Source organism: Vanellus vanellus (assembly GCF_965231255.1).
Source record: "Vanellus vanellus genome assembly, chromosome: 6".
NCBI lineage: Eukaryota > Metazoa > Chordata > Aves > Charadriiformes > Charadriidae > Vanellus > Vanellus vanellus.
The window spans coordinates 4,845,288-4,861,477 of record NC_138911.1 but is presented as its reverse complement, the minus strand read 5'-3'; the positions used below and the strand labels follow the sequence as shown (position 1 = coordinate 4,861,477).

At 46.6% G+C, this 16,190-nt stretch overlaps 1 protein-coding gene across 1 annotated transcript in view; it reads right to left on the bottom strand.

Moving 5' to 3' along the window:
• Nucleotides 1-15,461, bottom strand: part of SLC6A5 (solute carrier family 6 member 5) — a gene marked incomplete at both ends in the record, with an annotated part of 33,827 nt that extends 18,366 nt beyond the window's left edge. The window contains 9 exons of the mRNA XM_082484816.1: nucleotides 1,460-1,584; nucleotides 4,491-4,594; nucleotides 7,443-7,577; nucleotides 9,981-10,113; nucleotides 10,528-10,669; nucleotides 11,624-11,797; nucleotides 12,083-12,214; nucleotides 13,640-13,778; nucleotides 14,955-15,461. Coding sequence (XP_082340942.1) covers nucleotides 1,460-1,584; nucleotides 4,491-4,594; nucleotides 7,443-7,577; nucleotides 9,981-10,113; nucleotides 10,528-10,669; nucleotides 11,624-11,797; nucleotides 12,083-12,214; nucleotides 13,640-13,778; nucleotides 14,955-15,461 — 1,591 coding nt within the window. The remainder of the gene's footprint in view (nucleotides 1-1,459; nucleotides 1,585-4,490; nucleotides 4,595-7,442; nucleotides 7,578-9,980; nucleotides 10,114-10,527; nucleotides 10,670-11,623; nucleotides 11,798-12,082; nucleotides 12,215-13,639; nucleotides 13,779-14,954) is intronic.
• Nucleotides 15,462-16,190: the final 729 nt, after the last annotated feature.

The window sequence follows — 16,190 nt, the reverse complement described above, 5'->3', positions numbered from 1 at the left end:
CCTCACTGCCTCTTGTTCCTACAACGACAGGATTTCTGCGTCCCTGGCTCATGTTGTCTGTTTTGCATTTAGCTCCCGCAACATTGTTAAATGCCGATTAATCTTAATACCTAATTTGTCCAGAATGACCTATGAATATTACCGTACAGAAACCATGGAAAGCTGTCTTCATTTCTACCCCCTATTGTCAACTCATTGCTACGATTTCTGAATCCCGATGCTCACTCAGTCAGGTACCTTAGGCTACATGTAGCACCTTGTAGCGCTGAATTTATCCACGCAACAAACCTGTCAGAAAAATGTTTAGTGTCCTCACATTAATGCAGACAGTGAGACACGTCACGTATAGAAGCCACGAATACGCAACATTCATTTTTTTAACTCCTCAGTCCTTCTCCTCTTCAGAGCCTCCCCTTGCTCTGCGCCATCCCGGGCTGAAGGGGAGAGCATTGGGAACCATCCCCACGGCTCACGGAGAAGATATTAATCACTTCACTTCAGTGCTTGGAAATGACCCTCTCTGTGCTGAAAGCTGATACAATACACTTCGCACCCTCATGTGCTCACACAAACAGTTATGGCAGGAGGACCGTGAATATGTATACAAGTTATCACAAAGTAATTAAAATTTTGTCTTTTTAACACAGTTCAAAATGATCTGGGGAATGGTTGGCGTAGAGGCAAAGTGCTGCACATTTCAGAGGACATGCAGGACTAGACTAAGGCAACAATTATCCCTCTACAATCCCACCAGATTTTTACAATCTTTTAACCTTCTCTGAATCTTACCCCAAAAGCTCCTCCCTTCCTATCTCCCGCTACTTCACATTTCTCACGCATGACAGCACCAATTCTTCCATCAGTCACATTCTTCTCACTCACATTCTCTACCAATTAAGACCTTTCAGATCCCCATTTGTAACCATCTCACTTCACTAACCAAGATCTTCTCATCAGTTTTTCAGAACTGTTTTACTTCCCCGTGGAGGCAGCTCCATACTCCCCACAGTTTGGAAGCTCAATCCACCTCTCGCACCACATTTCCCCCACCCCCTACATCGCAAAGCCCACTGTCCTCTCATCCAAGATTCCCACCATCAGGGATAACTTTTACCTTGGAGGACCTGACAAGGCAGCAGCAGAGGCAAGTGAGAAGGCCGGTGACGGCTTAGACTATGTGAAGGAGACATCTCACACTACCGCCCCATCAGTCATTTACATAAAGATTTGAAATGAGTCTCAGCTTGATTCTTTCTCTTACCAAACGAGTGAGAAGGAAGCTTCAAGTAATATCTTGACTTCTCCGTGTACCTGCTCCAATACAGAAACGCCTACAAGTAGTTTACTAATCCATTCCAGTTTGAAGCCATTATTCCCAGTTCCAATATCAACGTCACCATTATAACAGAGCTGAAGTTGCCACCAGGTCTCTAAGCAATGGAACAGCAGCATACCCTACCTTGGTCTGCCACAGCTTCGATATTCACTTTGAGCTCATTTGCCATGAAGCCAATAACTGAGAAGATGACAAAGCCTGCAAATATACTTGTGGCACTGTTGGTACACGTGACTATCAATGTGTCCCTGAAAAGAAAAAAAAAAAACAAAACAAAAAAAAAAAAAAAAAAAAAAACAAGAAGCCACATCACCTTGATGCAATACGTGCAAAGGGAGGTTTTGTACACATTTCAGGGGTCTCTCCCATGAGCAGACACATGCTGTGGGAACACTGATGAAGGTACGCTTTTACACTTATCAGGTACGTCTGATGCCGATCAGAGATGACAGAAGTCTTCACGACACCACCGGGAATCAGCTGTGCAAGTTTCCATCGCCCACGTGCCATGTAGGAAGCCACAGGCCACGCAGGAGGATAAGCACTTCTGCTCTCGGCCTCTCCAAAGAAGGCACAAAGGTGACACGATTTGTAAACACAGTGGTTTACTTTTTGCCTGGTGTGGATATCTGCTCACGGTATTACGTATGGACTAACCACCACCATCCAAGGTAAGGTGATTTTTATCCCGTATCTTTCTTGTATTTGTACACAAAATGTCAGGGTTGAGTTTGCTGTACTTGGCAGCACTCGCTTAAACACCTGCCCTTCTGTAGAGGGATCCCTGGTACACTTTTCCATTGCTGTTGTTAAGGCAATCTGAAGAAATCCATACCTGAATGTCATACTATACTGGGTAAGTACCCGCGACTTGACAGGAAACCAGCCCTCATGATCCCCATCCATAATTATTACATTTTTGACAGAATTTTTATTTTTAGTTCACAATATGGGTGCCCAGAAGACTTCTCCTTAAACTACTGCAACTTAAAACAAACAAATCACTTACCTTAAATGTGTTGGTTTGGGGTTTGGGTGGGTTTTTTAGTTTGTTTGTTTGGTTTTTTTTTTTTAAGTTGGCTAGAATTGCTTATTCCTACTGCTATTTGTCAGGAACAGAACAAAATACAACCTGAAAGGCTGTCAAGAACCTCACAGATCTGGCAAACTTCTGGTCTCTCTAACAGGGCATCTCTTAACAGGAACAATTAGGTTAATTCTTTAGGTCTACAGAAAAAAATGACAATATTCTGTTTGAAGTCATCACGTGTTAATCTTCTTCCAAAACCCAGATAAGTTTTTAAGTAAAATATTTTAAGTATGCATCATGAAGAGAATTCATGTAAATTTACTGCTACTATAGATTATTTAATTATGTTTAAAATGAATATGTAACCAAAACCTACAATTTTATCTGCACCACTAGAATCTAATGACTATAAAAATTGGAAGAGAAAATACCATGCTTCATTTCAGTATTCAAGATGTGTTGTAAAATAAAAAAGATTAGAAATAAATAAGCTTTTCTAATTATTTCTGCTTTGGTCTCTCATATGCCTCTCTACCATTGGTAAAGCATGGATTTAGTATTAGACCTGTAAGACTTTAATACTTCATTACCACGTATTTAATTCAAAATTTTCATTAACATTTTCCAAACGCCACAAAACATTGCTAAATCAATGCAGAAAGATAGCATGATGTTTGTCCCATTTATTTTTGCCTTGATGTTCTCAAAGTATTCATTCATTAAAAAAAAAAAAAATAAAATCAAAGCCCGGGACAAGCATTTTCAAAAATAGGGCCCAAAGGATCACTGGGTGGGAGTTACTGAGGGTGCAACACTGTTACTTATTCTTCTATATTTTAGGATAATTATATTAAATTAATTTTGAATAGTAGTAGGAAATGTTTTTGAAATTCCTTTTTAAAATCCTGACCCACATTTCTTTTCGAAGGTAAGTTTTTTTGTGCGCAGTTCTTAGCAGTTGCAGGACAGGGGAGTTGAAATCCCAAGGAGCGTGTGCTTTACAGTCTTGATTCAGGCAAGATTTTAAGCGTACCCTTGGGGCGGTCCCTGTGCCTGCTGTTGGCTGTCCTGAATCAGCAGCTCCGTCACTGCAGGGTTTGTTTCAGTAGAAACAAGATTGGCTCTAAAGGCAATAAAATAGCAGTGAAGCATTCTACTAATGCCACTTCCTTTTGGTTTTTCCGCCAGCAGACATTTATCTGGCACATTTTTTTATGAAAACTGAATATAGAAAAAACTTTAATATAGGAAGTTCCATCTCAGCATGAGGAGGAGCTTCCTTCCTGTGCGGGCGACAGAGCACTGGCACAGCTGCCCAGAGAGGGGGGGAGTCCCCCACTCTGGAGCCATTCCAAACCCGCCTGGACGTGTCCTGTGCCACTGCTGTAGGTGGCCCTGCTGGGTGACCCTGGGGGATCTCCAGAGGTCCCTTCCAACCCTGACCATTCTGTGATTCTGTGAAAAGCTATACTATGCCATCAGAACAATGACCTTTTTCTTTGCAAAAATAACTTCCAGTGATTTCAAATAAGAGCGGTTTTAAATTTCACAACTTGTAATAACTTTGTATATGTAAAAAAAAAAAACACACTGAGAGTAAGTGGAAACGACAGTAACATTTAGGAGAGACAAGAATCGCGTATATGGAAACCGCACATTAAACTCGTGTGGGTCTCACAAGGGCAAACTTCAGCCCATTCTACACGTGGGTTGTTCTTCAGCAGGGTTTCATACCGCTGCCCACGGCTCCTGGCAGCCTCCCAGCTTGCCTTTCAGCCTCAGGCTCCTGATTCTGAAAACAAAGAGCCAATAGGGACTGTAATAAGCCCAAGGCTCACCTTGGGACTAGGAGAGTAGGACCTGGGGAGAAGACATAGTACGCAAAACCAAGAGATTCAGGAAACAAAACAAACAAAAATTAAATTAAAAAGAAAGGACGCGGGGAAAAGGGGACGGAAGGACGCGGGGAAAAGGGGACGGAAGGACGCGGGGAAAAGGGGACGGAAGGACGCGGGGAAAAGAAAGGGGGGGGGTGTCTTTCAAACCAGATTTCTGCAAGTTGGAAGCCGACTGTTTTTGGAGAAGACCTGTTTAATTAGACCAAAGGGTTTCACTCTCACATACCTGTAGCAATTATTATGGAATTTGTTGTAGGAAGAGAGAGTAATTAGACCTCCCCACGCTGCAGATAAGGAGAAGAAAATCTGAGTGGCAGCATCCTTCCAAACCTAAGATAGAGAGGAGAGGATGAACGTTAGAGCAATGGGTGTCAATAGAACATTTAAAAGCAAAATCCTCCCCCAAAATTCACAGTGCCCATTTGATAAGGAGTACTGTTCTTGTTGAGCCCGTATAAAATGACAATGTAACCTTTGCTGTATGTGGAAGGCACAATTATTCAGTCTATATTGCTTGATACATCTCAGTTCAAATACACGCAGCAAAGAAAATATAAATCAAGAGGAAAAATCTGCATCAGGTACTGATGGTTTAGCTGCCAGTGGCCCTAAAAAACACTTTATCTTCTTGACAAAAGAAAGAACCTCAGTGTTGCTTGATGTGCTGCTTGTGAGATTACACTAAAATTGGGGTAAATTTATGTCGTTGGGTATACATCAAACAGCACAGCATAATTTAGGGCTCTTTAGACACGAGGGCCCAGTTTTCTCCCGTCAGAAGAAAAGACATGCTCCACCAAGTCTCTCAAAAATAACAAACCAAGCAACCAAACCATTCTTGGTTCTGTAACAAAGTTCTTCAAAACCGTAAATGCGCTTAGATAAAAACCGCCTGGAGTTTCAAAGGAGTTGGCCTTACTTATCGCTTGCAAAACGTTCGAAGCATTGCTATTTCTTTTTACCTGATTTTGCACCCAACTCCACAGTGCAGAAATGGAGATACGCATAGTGCACAGACGGGTGTACCTATACGCGCACTAACCACTTTGAAGCTACTACTTAAACGCTACTTTAAATGTTACCAGCCAACAAGCAGCCAACCCTTCGTCTAACTGAGTGTAATATACAGCTATTAATTCATTTTACGCCGGAAAGAAAATTGAAAACGGAAGCTCTCCTGAATATTATGGAACACTTACCCAGGGTTATACAGATACACAGTGTGTTGAGACAGCCCCATTTTGCAAAAGGCAGCAGTTCCCACCTCCTTTATTGCACAACATGGGATCCAAAAATGCTAATTTTAATACAGAATTAATTTCTGTATTGTTTGCAAAAGATTTAATACTCCCGTCACCAAAGGATCCCATTGTTGCAGAGATATTAAGGAAATTAAGGTCTGCACAATTAATCCAGGAAACTGGTTTCAGCTTTAATTATCAATCTATCGGTGTGATATCACACCGCTATTGATAGAGGGGGGAAAAAAATCTTAGGGGAAAAACAAAAAAAATCACCAGATTTCCTGAGGTGTTGCTAAAAATCCCTCTTACATTTCTAGAGAAAAGAGTCTGAACGGCAACTCTCAGCTCAGGCTTCAATTCAGTCTCCAGACTCCTGCCTCAAGACACTTAAGACTGACCCACATCAGACAAATACATGAACCGTGGGTGGATTTACGTCTAGAGAGACACAAATCCGTGCGCATTTGTGGAACAGGTTTGCCTGGCTTCATTGGCAGCAAATGGCTCTTTAGAAAACCGTTCAAGTCCTGAGTGAGGCAGCAGAGCTGAAGCGCCACCTCATCCACTCAATGCTTATAGAGCAAAGCCACCATATCACTGTATCCTCTCCCCTCTCCAAGCTGCGTGGCGCAGTTGACACGCCGGAGGGAAGGGATGCCATCCAGAGGGACCTGGACAGGCTTGCGAGGTGGGCCTGTGCAAACCTCGTCAAGTTCAACCAGGCCAAGTGCACAGTACTGCGCGTGGGTTGGGGCAATCCCAAGCACAAATCCAGGCTGGGTGGAGAATGGGTTGAGAGCAGCCCTGAGGAGAAGGACTTGGGGGTGTTGGTTGATGAGAAGCTGAACATGAGCCAGCAAAATGCGATCACAGCCCAGAAAGCCAACTGCATCCTGGGCTGCATCAAAAGCAGCGTGGCCACCACATCGGGGGAAGGGATTCTTCCCTCCTACTCCACTCTCCTGAGACCCCACCTACTCTGGGACCCCCAACATAAGAAGGACATGGACCTGTTGGAGCGGGTCCAGAGAAGGCCATGAAGATGATCAGAGGGCTGGAGCACCTCTGCTATGAGGACAGGTTGAGAGAGTTGGGGTTGTTCAGCCTGGAGAAGAGAAGACTCCAGGGAGACCCTTCCAGTCCCTAAAGGGTGCCTATAGAAAAGCTGGGGAGGGACTCTTGATCAGGGAGTGTAGCCATAGTACAAGGGGTAATGGTTTTAAACTGGAAGAGGGGAGATTTAGATTAAATATTAGGCAGAAATTCTTTACTGTGAGGGTGGTGAGGCACTGGCCCAGGTTGCCCCGAGAAGCTGTGGCTGCCCCATCCCTGGAGGTGTTCAAGGCCAGGTTGGACGGGGCTTGGAGCAACCTGGGCTGGGGGGAGGGGTCCCTGCCCAGGGCAGGGGGTGGAACTGGATGAGCTTCAAGGTCCCTTCCAACTCTAACCATTCTATGATTCTATGAATGTATGCTACTGGGGAGTTAAATCAGGATATATAATTCAATTTTGTTTAATGTCTCACATGCATTATTCAGAACAAGCTTTGCTCAATGACTAAAATACCCCCATTCAGAGCATTTCTCAAGAAATGCGGATAAGTTCATTATGTTACCTATTAAAAGCTTGATGTGCTTGTTCAAGTCAAGGCAGCATCCAACAGACACCAGCGTATGAAAAACTATTTCCTTTCTAATTCCCTGTTTCCCAAATGCACCTACTTGGAGATTCAGGTGAAACATTAAGTGTGATGTAAGTAACATATCTATAATAGTATATGTAAAAAAAGTTACGTGCACACAAATAACGAACAACCACTGCAACAACACTCCACATAAGATGAAGAACAAGTTTCACAGATGCCAATACTGACGCTAAGAAATCTGTATGACACATTCACCCTAGAAGAGGTATAAGTGCAATAATGAGCCCACCATAGCGTCAATCAGCTTCTCCCACTTTGGCGTGATGAAGTACCAGATTCCTGCTCCAGCTCCAGGTAGAGTTACTCCTCTTATAAGAAGGATGATGAGAACTACATAGGGGAACGTAGCTGTAAAGTACACCACCTGGACAGAACAAAAGAAAAAGATTATTGAAAGGGCTTTTTTGGGGGTATAAGAAGGGGGGGGGGGGGGGAATACAAGTGATACGCTATTGCCTGAAGAAAGCAATTACTCAGGCTCAGAGACAATAGCCAGGGGATAAATCAGGAAGACAACAGGGTTATTTTCCCAGGAAATCTGTGATTTTACAGCTCTCCTTGCTGCTGGAAAGGGGAATAACGTCGGTAGCAACAGAGGTAAGAGTTGGGGTTCTAGACAGAGAGGGGAAGAAAAAGCAGAAAAGAAAATCTGGAAAGGGACAACAGGAATTTACAGCTAAATGCTCCAACTAACACAGCACAATGGAAACGAAATGAGCAATGCCATTCAATAATACTTCACGTTCTGGTGTTATTCTATATATTTCTCTGTATTTAACTAAGCCTAAAGTATTTTTGTTACTGGTTGTACTTCTTAATAATTACATATCACCATGAAAATATTTATGGTCCCAGCGCAAAAAAAAAAAAAAAAAAAAGGAAACTCAGTGGAATGATCCAGATAGACCTAATCATCATTATGCCTAAATACACAACAGAAGTTGTGTGTTTAATGTCTTAATAATTACCTAGTACAGAGCAGAGCACTCTCTGAGGTCAAATAAAATGGCTAGATCGAGGCCAGTTAAGCTGTACGCTCCACCCAAAAGCATGTCAAACCCTTTTCACGTTAACCTCTGAATCTTACGGGGACCAGAATGCTCTGAGCTGAAGGGAATTTTGAAACTGCTTTCCCAACTTTCTCTCTGCTGTTTCAAAAAGTTGCCCCGACGAATTTTTGTGCAGTGAATACACTGAACTCATCTACACATAAATAAAGGTTTTCTCACCCTGCGCCGTGGTTTAGTTTATCGCAAACCAGGACATCCTGACACCAACGAGTCAATATTTTTCTTGGCCCCTGAGGCTCACTTAAAGAAGTATCTATTGCCACATCCAAACCCAAGTAATTCTCCTGTACATCTGTTTCTCGGCTCTGGCCTTTCATGAAACAGTTTTTCATCCCAACTTTCCCCTGGCACTCTGAGTCTCTGGATTTTCTGCTAATTCCCAAGCTACCTCCCAACAGACATTGTCAGCTTCTGGATGCAAAGGGATGGCTTGGAATCAGAAACCCCGTGCCCAGTTCTCGAAAACTCATAGCTATCTCTGCATATCCACTACCTTTATCACAGGGAGTATCTAGTTATTCTGCTCCATCTTCTTTATCTTCTCAACTTACTCTTTGTTAATCAGCTAGATTTATGCTATGTCATCACCTGACGTTTTAACCTGCATGCTAATTGCAGTGGCACTGATGGAGGAATCTCAGATATTGCATTTCAGCAAATTTTGCCAAAATAAATACCCTACCACCCCACCCAAACCAGTGCTGCTGCTGAAGGAAAAGCTGCATTCGGGGATGGGAACAGGCTTTTTTCAGTGGTGCCCAGTGATAGGACAAGAGGCAATGGGCACAAACTGGAATATAGGAAGTTCCATCTTAACATGAGGAGGAACTTCTTTCCTGTGCGGGCGGAAGAGCACTGGCACAGCTGCCCAGGGAGGTGGGGGAGTCTCCCACTCTGGAGACATCCAAAACCTGCCTGAACGCCGTCCTGTGCCACTGCTGGAGGTGCCCCTGCTCTGGCGGGGGGTGGGACTGGATGTTCTGCAGAGGTCCCTTCCAACCCTGACCATTCTGTGACTCTGTGATTTCTCTGCTCAGACGGCCGTCCGGCCGATTCGTGTGCCCATACTTCCATGGCAATGAGAGGATGTGCTCCCTCTTGACGCAGTTGTTAAGTTAGGAGGCACGGCAGAGAGCTGCAGATTTGAAGGGAAAGGGTGGGAATGACACCTGAGATGACAGAAAAACAGAGCCAGGAGCTGAGTTACCCCAAGGAGGAGTTTTAGAAGGATGGCACACAAATACTTGGGAAAAGAGGACACACGCTCTCACTGCTCACACTCACCACAGACCACAAGTTTAAGTTCGGTTCTGATTTTAAAGCATGTTACTTAACGTCTTAATTTACATCAAAATTTCTCTGATTATAGCAAAACGTAAGGTGATTGCAGAACTGTAATGAACACACAGAACGGGGAACACTGCTGAAGGCACCTTTTTGCCATCCAACTGCTGAGGGCAGCTTGAGGGCTCATTTTAAAGTTACTGAACATTAGGGAACAAATGCTGAATCAATTTTTTTTTTTTTTAATGTTTTGGGTAGATGAGAAGACACAGACAGGAAAAAGGCATTTCATTAATACTCAACCATTTACTGAAAATAATTGTCAGTAATTCACTGCCTTAAACAACAGTGCGGTTCCCTTGAAGCAGCGCACTGCTTTCTTGCAAGCATACGATCACAAATATTTTTCTTACTTTTCCTGATGACTTGATTCCTTTAGCAAGGGAGGCATATACAATCACCCAAGCTAGGAAAAGAGATAGTGCCAAGGGCCATCTAATCTCACCAGGATATTCAATCCCTGCTGAAATCTTCAATACAAAGTACCTAAGAATAATTAAAAAAAAAAATTTAAAAGGAAAAAAATTAATGACAGCAACCGCAGGCAGTAATTCAGTGCAAATTCCCACAGCATTTTGTTTTGCTTCAGCGTTCTCAGTGGTTCCTCTAGAAGGTTCCAGTGATTCTCACCATGCATTATTTTATTTATCTGCATTGCAGTAGTAGATAAAAATGCCAAGCGTGGGCCAACAGCCCGGCTGTGCTAAGCACCACAGGAACAGAACACAAATAATCCAGCATTTGAAAATGAGCTTTCATCATTCCTAGGCATTAAAAACGGGTGTCATTTGTTATCCTTAACGATTATATTTCTAGCCCTCCAAACAATCATTCATTTTCTGTTACAGTGGATTTTAGAGAAAGATTAACATAACGTCTCTAAACAGAGACAGATCTTACTTGAAGTATTCTTCACTTCCACTGACAAACGTTTTGTTTCCTTCACTGGTGAAGTTAACCATAGTCAAGTTTGGATAGGCACTCATACAGAAAGTGGAGTTCTTGATTTGGATTTTCGGGTGGTCACCAATAATGCAGGAATCTAGGAAGAAGAAAAAAATAAAGAGGAAAAACAACTTGTGTAGATCTTGTTTTCAGGTTGGGTGTAAAACGACAACAAAAAGCGTCAGATCACACACATTACTTGAACTTTTGTCCCGTGTCCGATTTGTGAAACGCCTTCCTTACGGAAGCCATAAGGGTCCGAGACAACTGCACCTTAAAATATGTCATGATTGTCCCCCTTTATCCCAAACGACTAAGGCTGTAAAAACAATCTGAGGAAGTGAAAGTTCTTCTGCCCGCCCCGGGGGAGCGCTCGCTGCCCCTCTCGGGAGGGTGGGGGGGAGGTCACCCCACTGGGGGGCAGGGCCGGGGATGCAGCGTCCAGCCGGGATGGTCCCCAACCCCCGGGGTGCGGGGGGGCACCTCATCCCCCTGCCGGTGCCCACACCTCCTCCAGAAGGTTGTTTGCTCGGTTTACTTCTCAGCTTATTGCATGTTTGGGGCCGTTTGCAAAAACCGTTTTCCTTCTTTTTTTTTCGTTAAACCTCTCTAAAGCCCAAGAAGTTGTTTTTAACAAAAAACAGAAGCTGCAGCGTTATTTTCCGTGCTTTCTTCCCTACACAGAGCTTTTACCATCACCACCCCACCCCCCCCCCCCAAAAAAAAAAAAAAGAAAAAGGAAAGTTGGGGTTTGGTTTTAGCATTATAGTTGGAAAAATCCCGTTTATCCTTGATGAGGAAATTTAAATAAAGGGGGGGGGGGGAAGGGGGGGAGGAGGCAGCGCCTATATGATGAGGATCAAAGTGACTTGGGGGGTTCCTCCGTGCTGGGAACCCCACCCGGCCACAGCCATCCGCAACCTCCGCTGGCATCTCCCAGGGGCGCAGCTGAGCCGCAGAAAGTTCTGGAAAACCCCCAATGCCACAAAGGGGAGGGAAAAAAATTTTTAAAAAAATTATAATAATTTAAAAAAAGCCTGTCCCAACTTACCTAACAAAAGTTTGTTTTTATCTTTACAGTCTGGTGTGTTCCAGGGGTTGTTACAGGAAGCCCAAGGTAGCACAGGTACAAAGGACGCAAAAAGGTAGAAAAGTGTGTAGCACAGAATAATATTGTAATATATGGCTATTAGAACCGAGATGATCAGCATCGCAATGCCGCAGCCTGAGAGGAAAGAGAGGAAAATAATGGGATTAATCCCAGGCGGAGCTGGGAGGGGGGGGAGAAGCCGGTCCCCGGCTTCGCCTGGCGCAAGTAGGGAGCGCATCCCCCGCGCAAGTTGCGCGCTGAGGTTTGCTGAAACAGCCAGCGGGAGAGCCCGTAGCATGCGGCCGCGGAGCGGGGGCGCGGGGAGGCGGCCGTGCTTAAGCCATGCAAGAGGAGGGGGGTGGGGGGGGTGGGTTAAGGTCATGCTCCCCCCAAAACCGGGCCGGCTCCTGCCCCTCTCACCTTGCAAGGCGGGGATGGCTTTCCAGACAGACACGGGCCCCTGACTAGCAAACTGCCCCAGGGAGACTTCCAGGAAGAAAATGGGGATCCCAGCCAGAGCCAGCATCATCAAATAGGGGATGAGAAACGCACCTTTTGGGGGGGGGGGGGGAGGGAGGAGAAGAGGAAGAAAAAGAGAACAACCTGAATCATCGCGCGTGGGGGAGGGAAGGGTGTCGCTCTGCTTCTTTCATGGCATCGGGGGGACCTCGTCCCCCTCCGCGGCCCGGTGCGGAGCGACCCGCGCAGCCTCCGCCGGGCAGCACCTCCCCACCCCCACCATCCAAACACCCCCCGTGGCGGCTGCAGGCTGGGAAGGGGCTCTCCTGGGGCTGAAACGGGTCCATTTCTGCCCGTGATACCGGGGACAACTTAGTCAAGACCTACAGCTATCAGGTAATTTTCTATTACCGATTCCCGGTGCCTTCAACCCCGACAGGGAGGAGCGGCTTTCTGCACCTCCAGCATTTGCTCTAGGTAATATTAATGAGTATTCTAATACCTCGTACTTAAAAGTTCTTAGGCGTAAAAAAAAAAAAAAAAAAAAAAAAAAAAAAAAGGGCTTACCTTTTTTTTTTTTAATATTGATTTCGGTTTTAAATCGCTACTACTCTCACTTAAAATAGCTCTTACAGCTTCTACACAGCCGTTTTCAATGCCTACAGCACCAACAGCCCCTGCTGGTAGTCCTGCGCAGGGGAAGGGGCTTACAGCTGCAGTAGGTTGTAGCAATAGCACCCACCGGTTCTCACTTTAAATAAAAGCCTCTGTCAGGACAACCTCCACAAATAAACTTTTTCTTCCCCTTGGAAACTATTAACGGCACGACAGCTCTTCCAACTCCCCCCCCCCCCCCCTTTTATTCTGCTGAGCAGCGTTCGCTCTATTTCAAACGATTATTTCCAATCAGATCATTCAGAGATTTCAAAGAAATACCCCCAAATTCACAAAATAGCATAACGTCTCGAGTCAGGTTCAAACGCCCTCCTGGGACTTTCCCGACTGGAAAGTCCTTCGTATTGTCTGTCCCCTCCTCTTCCCCCATCCCACCGTTTGCGGATTCCGACCCGATTGTGTCTAAATTAGGCGAAGGGGGGGGAGGCGGAGCCCTCACTCTGTGCCCAGGCGTGATCAACCCGGCTCTTCATCTTCCTCCCTCTCCGGCCAGCCCCGACTGCAGGTGTTTTGGGGTTGGGTTTGTTTTTTGTTTTGGTTGGGGTTGGTTTGTTTGTTTTGTTTTTGTTTTTTAAGGAAAGCGCTACCTTCTAACGAAATCTCGCCGGAGTTTTCCTACTTTCGGAGCTGACCGCCAAAAAAACAACCCTGCCCGGGTTCTCACCAAGTCGCTGATTGTCTGGAGCATCGCCGGGCTAACGGGCACCGCCGGTCCCCGCATCCCCCCGTGCTTCTCCCCGCCAAAAAAAAAAAAAACACACCCCAAAAAAAACCCAAAAAGGCAGGGGCCGGCTCAGCCACGTACGGTACTGCAGGTAGAGAGACAGGAAAAAGCCATCATACCTCCCCCATTCTTAAAGGCCAGGTACGGGAACCTCCAGACATTGCCCAGCCCCACTGCATAACCCACCATGGAGAGGATGAAATCCAGCTTGCTAGACCAGTTCCCTCGGGCTTTGTTTTCATCCCCTACATCGTCTTCCTAAAGGCGGGGGAGGGGGGGAGAGAAAAAAAAAAAAAAAAGAGAGAGAGATCGGCAAACAGCTACTTTTGCAAACGAGCATCACTGTGCTGCGGCTAACGGGGTCACCGCAGGGACACCCGGAGAGCGGGGGGGGGAGGAGGGGGCGAGAGGGGGACGGGGAAACCCATTCCCGCAGCCCCCGCTCGCCGCTGCCCGGGCTTTCTTCTGCCAGGCAAAACAGGAGAGGGGCTTTTAAACCCTGACCCTCTCTCAGGCTGCTCCCGAGGGAGGGGAGGCGGCCACCGGGGGTCCTGAGGGTGTCAGTCCCCTCTGCCTGGGAACCCCCCGCCCCACTGGCTCCTCCGGGGGCGAAATGCTCGACGGGTGTCGTCGTCGTCGTCCCCCCCCCCCCCCCCGGAGACTCCGGCCACTGCAATGCGCATCTCCCGGCGAGGAGGGCCATCTCCCATCCACGCAGGGCCTCGGGGGGAAGTGGGGGGAGTTTGGGGGGGGGGGTCGCCTGGTTCCTAATTCCCCGGTACACGGGGGATCCCATCGCCTCCTCTGGGGAGCGGTGCCGGCGGACGGGTAAGGACCGACCACCGGTGCCCGGCAAAGCCCGCAGCGGCCCAGCCCTTTACCCTGCCACGCACAGGAGAAGTTAACCCCCCCCACTTTTAGAGAATGAAGCCGCCCCCCTCCCCTCCTTTCATGGTAAACCCAGGTAGGCGGGAGGGCAGGGAGAGAGCGCCGGGGAGGGGGGACACGAGGGCGCCTTCCCGGCCTCGCACCCCGAAAACGGCAAACCCCTCCCGGGGCGCAGGGACAGGGTCTGGGAGGGTTTGACATCTCGTTGGGGTCGGGTTGACTGATTTCGCCTTATTTTTGGTTCCAGGCTCCTCGCCGGAACCGGGTTATACTGACAGGCACGGCTCAGTGAACGCATTGGAATTAGCCGGCAACTATCGATTGTCGTTTATACCGATGTGACATTATTAGCAGCCGCCAGCAGCGCAGCACTTTACTTAACACCCTCTCCCCTCTTCCTCCATCCTCCCTCCCGGCGGCACTGCCCCATCCCCCGACTGATGTGGACCTGATTTTAGAGCTTCAGCCCCAAATCGGGGCTGACCGGCAAAGACCTCTCTTTCCCACGAGCTGAAGGGGGGGGGAACCTGTAAAGAGCCAACTTACCCCCTCCACTCTGCCAGGAAGAACAGAAGTGTTGCCATCTGTGCCCAATACCACGGTACTCTGGCTCAAGGTCACCCAGGCGCCTTTGGCGTTGTTTTGCTCCAGTGTGCTCTTACCAAGGGTTAGATTAGCGTCCCCGTCTGTGCTTTGCAAAGCGGGAATTTTGCAGTGAGGGATAGCAGCTTGCCCGGCGGCCCCTGCCCCAGGGGTGTGCTTGCACGGAAAGGTTTCCACAGATTCCCTCCGGAGAGTGGAGTTGGCTTGCAACGGGGTGCTGCTGAGCTTGCAGATCCCGACTTTGGTCCTCTCAAAATCATTTGGTTTAGGTTCTTCCGAGGGAAGTGTTTTGTTGTCGTTCGAGAGCGATCGGGGAAGCCTGGACATCGCGGCAGGGGCTTGCGATGGGGCATTCTGCGGTTCGTTTTCGGGGCTGATTCTTACAACTCCCGCACCTTCATTGGGTCCAGGAGCAATGGTTTCAGGACTGTTCACAACCTGCTTGCTCATATCCCTTTGACTGGTGTAATCCTAAAATTACAACGTCACATATTTTACCAAAAGAAAAACAAAACAAAACAAAAACAACAACACGTTGGGACTGCAGAGATTCTACAAATTTCTTTCCTTGTGCACAAAACGCGTGCGCTAGAAAATCTGGATAAAAAAGTGTCGCAGAATTTCGAGGTGCCCCAGCTCGCCTGCTTGCCCTCTCATTCAACGTTAATATTCTGGGGGAGAAAACAGTAAAGTACACAAAAAAAACCCTCAAAATAAACAAACAAAAAATCCGCACCAGCGCCTGCAAACCCGTAATTCGAGTTTAAATAACTGTTTCTACAGCACTGCGCCGCCAGACCTCGTTAGATTTCACATCACGGCTGTAGGATGCTCCCTTCCCTATCACCAGTGTAGAAAGATTCTTTAATTTTACGCCCCATTTCCTTTCTGTCATTCAACAATGCACATCGGCTTTTTTTTTTTTTTTTTTTTTTAATATATATAGGCAATAGACAAGCTGCCCTGTAGGAAGCTGGAGACGTTAAAAAAAAAAAAAGTGAAATAGTACTGATGAGCATTTCTGAGCTGGCTGCTACCCTTCAAAACCCGACCACAAAACAGAGAAACGCAAAAATAACCGCAGCACCACCGCAGCGGAATTAATGACATTAACAACTAGCTTTCCCTATTCTTTTTCTTATACTTTCGGCTCGCACACCTCTAAAGATTTTTTTAAGC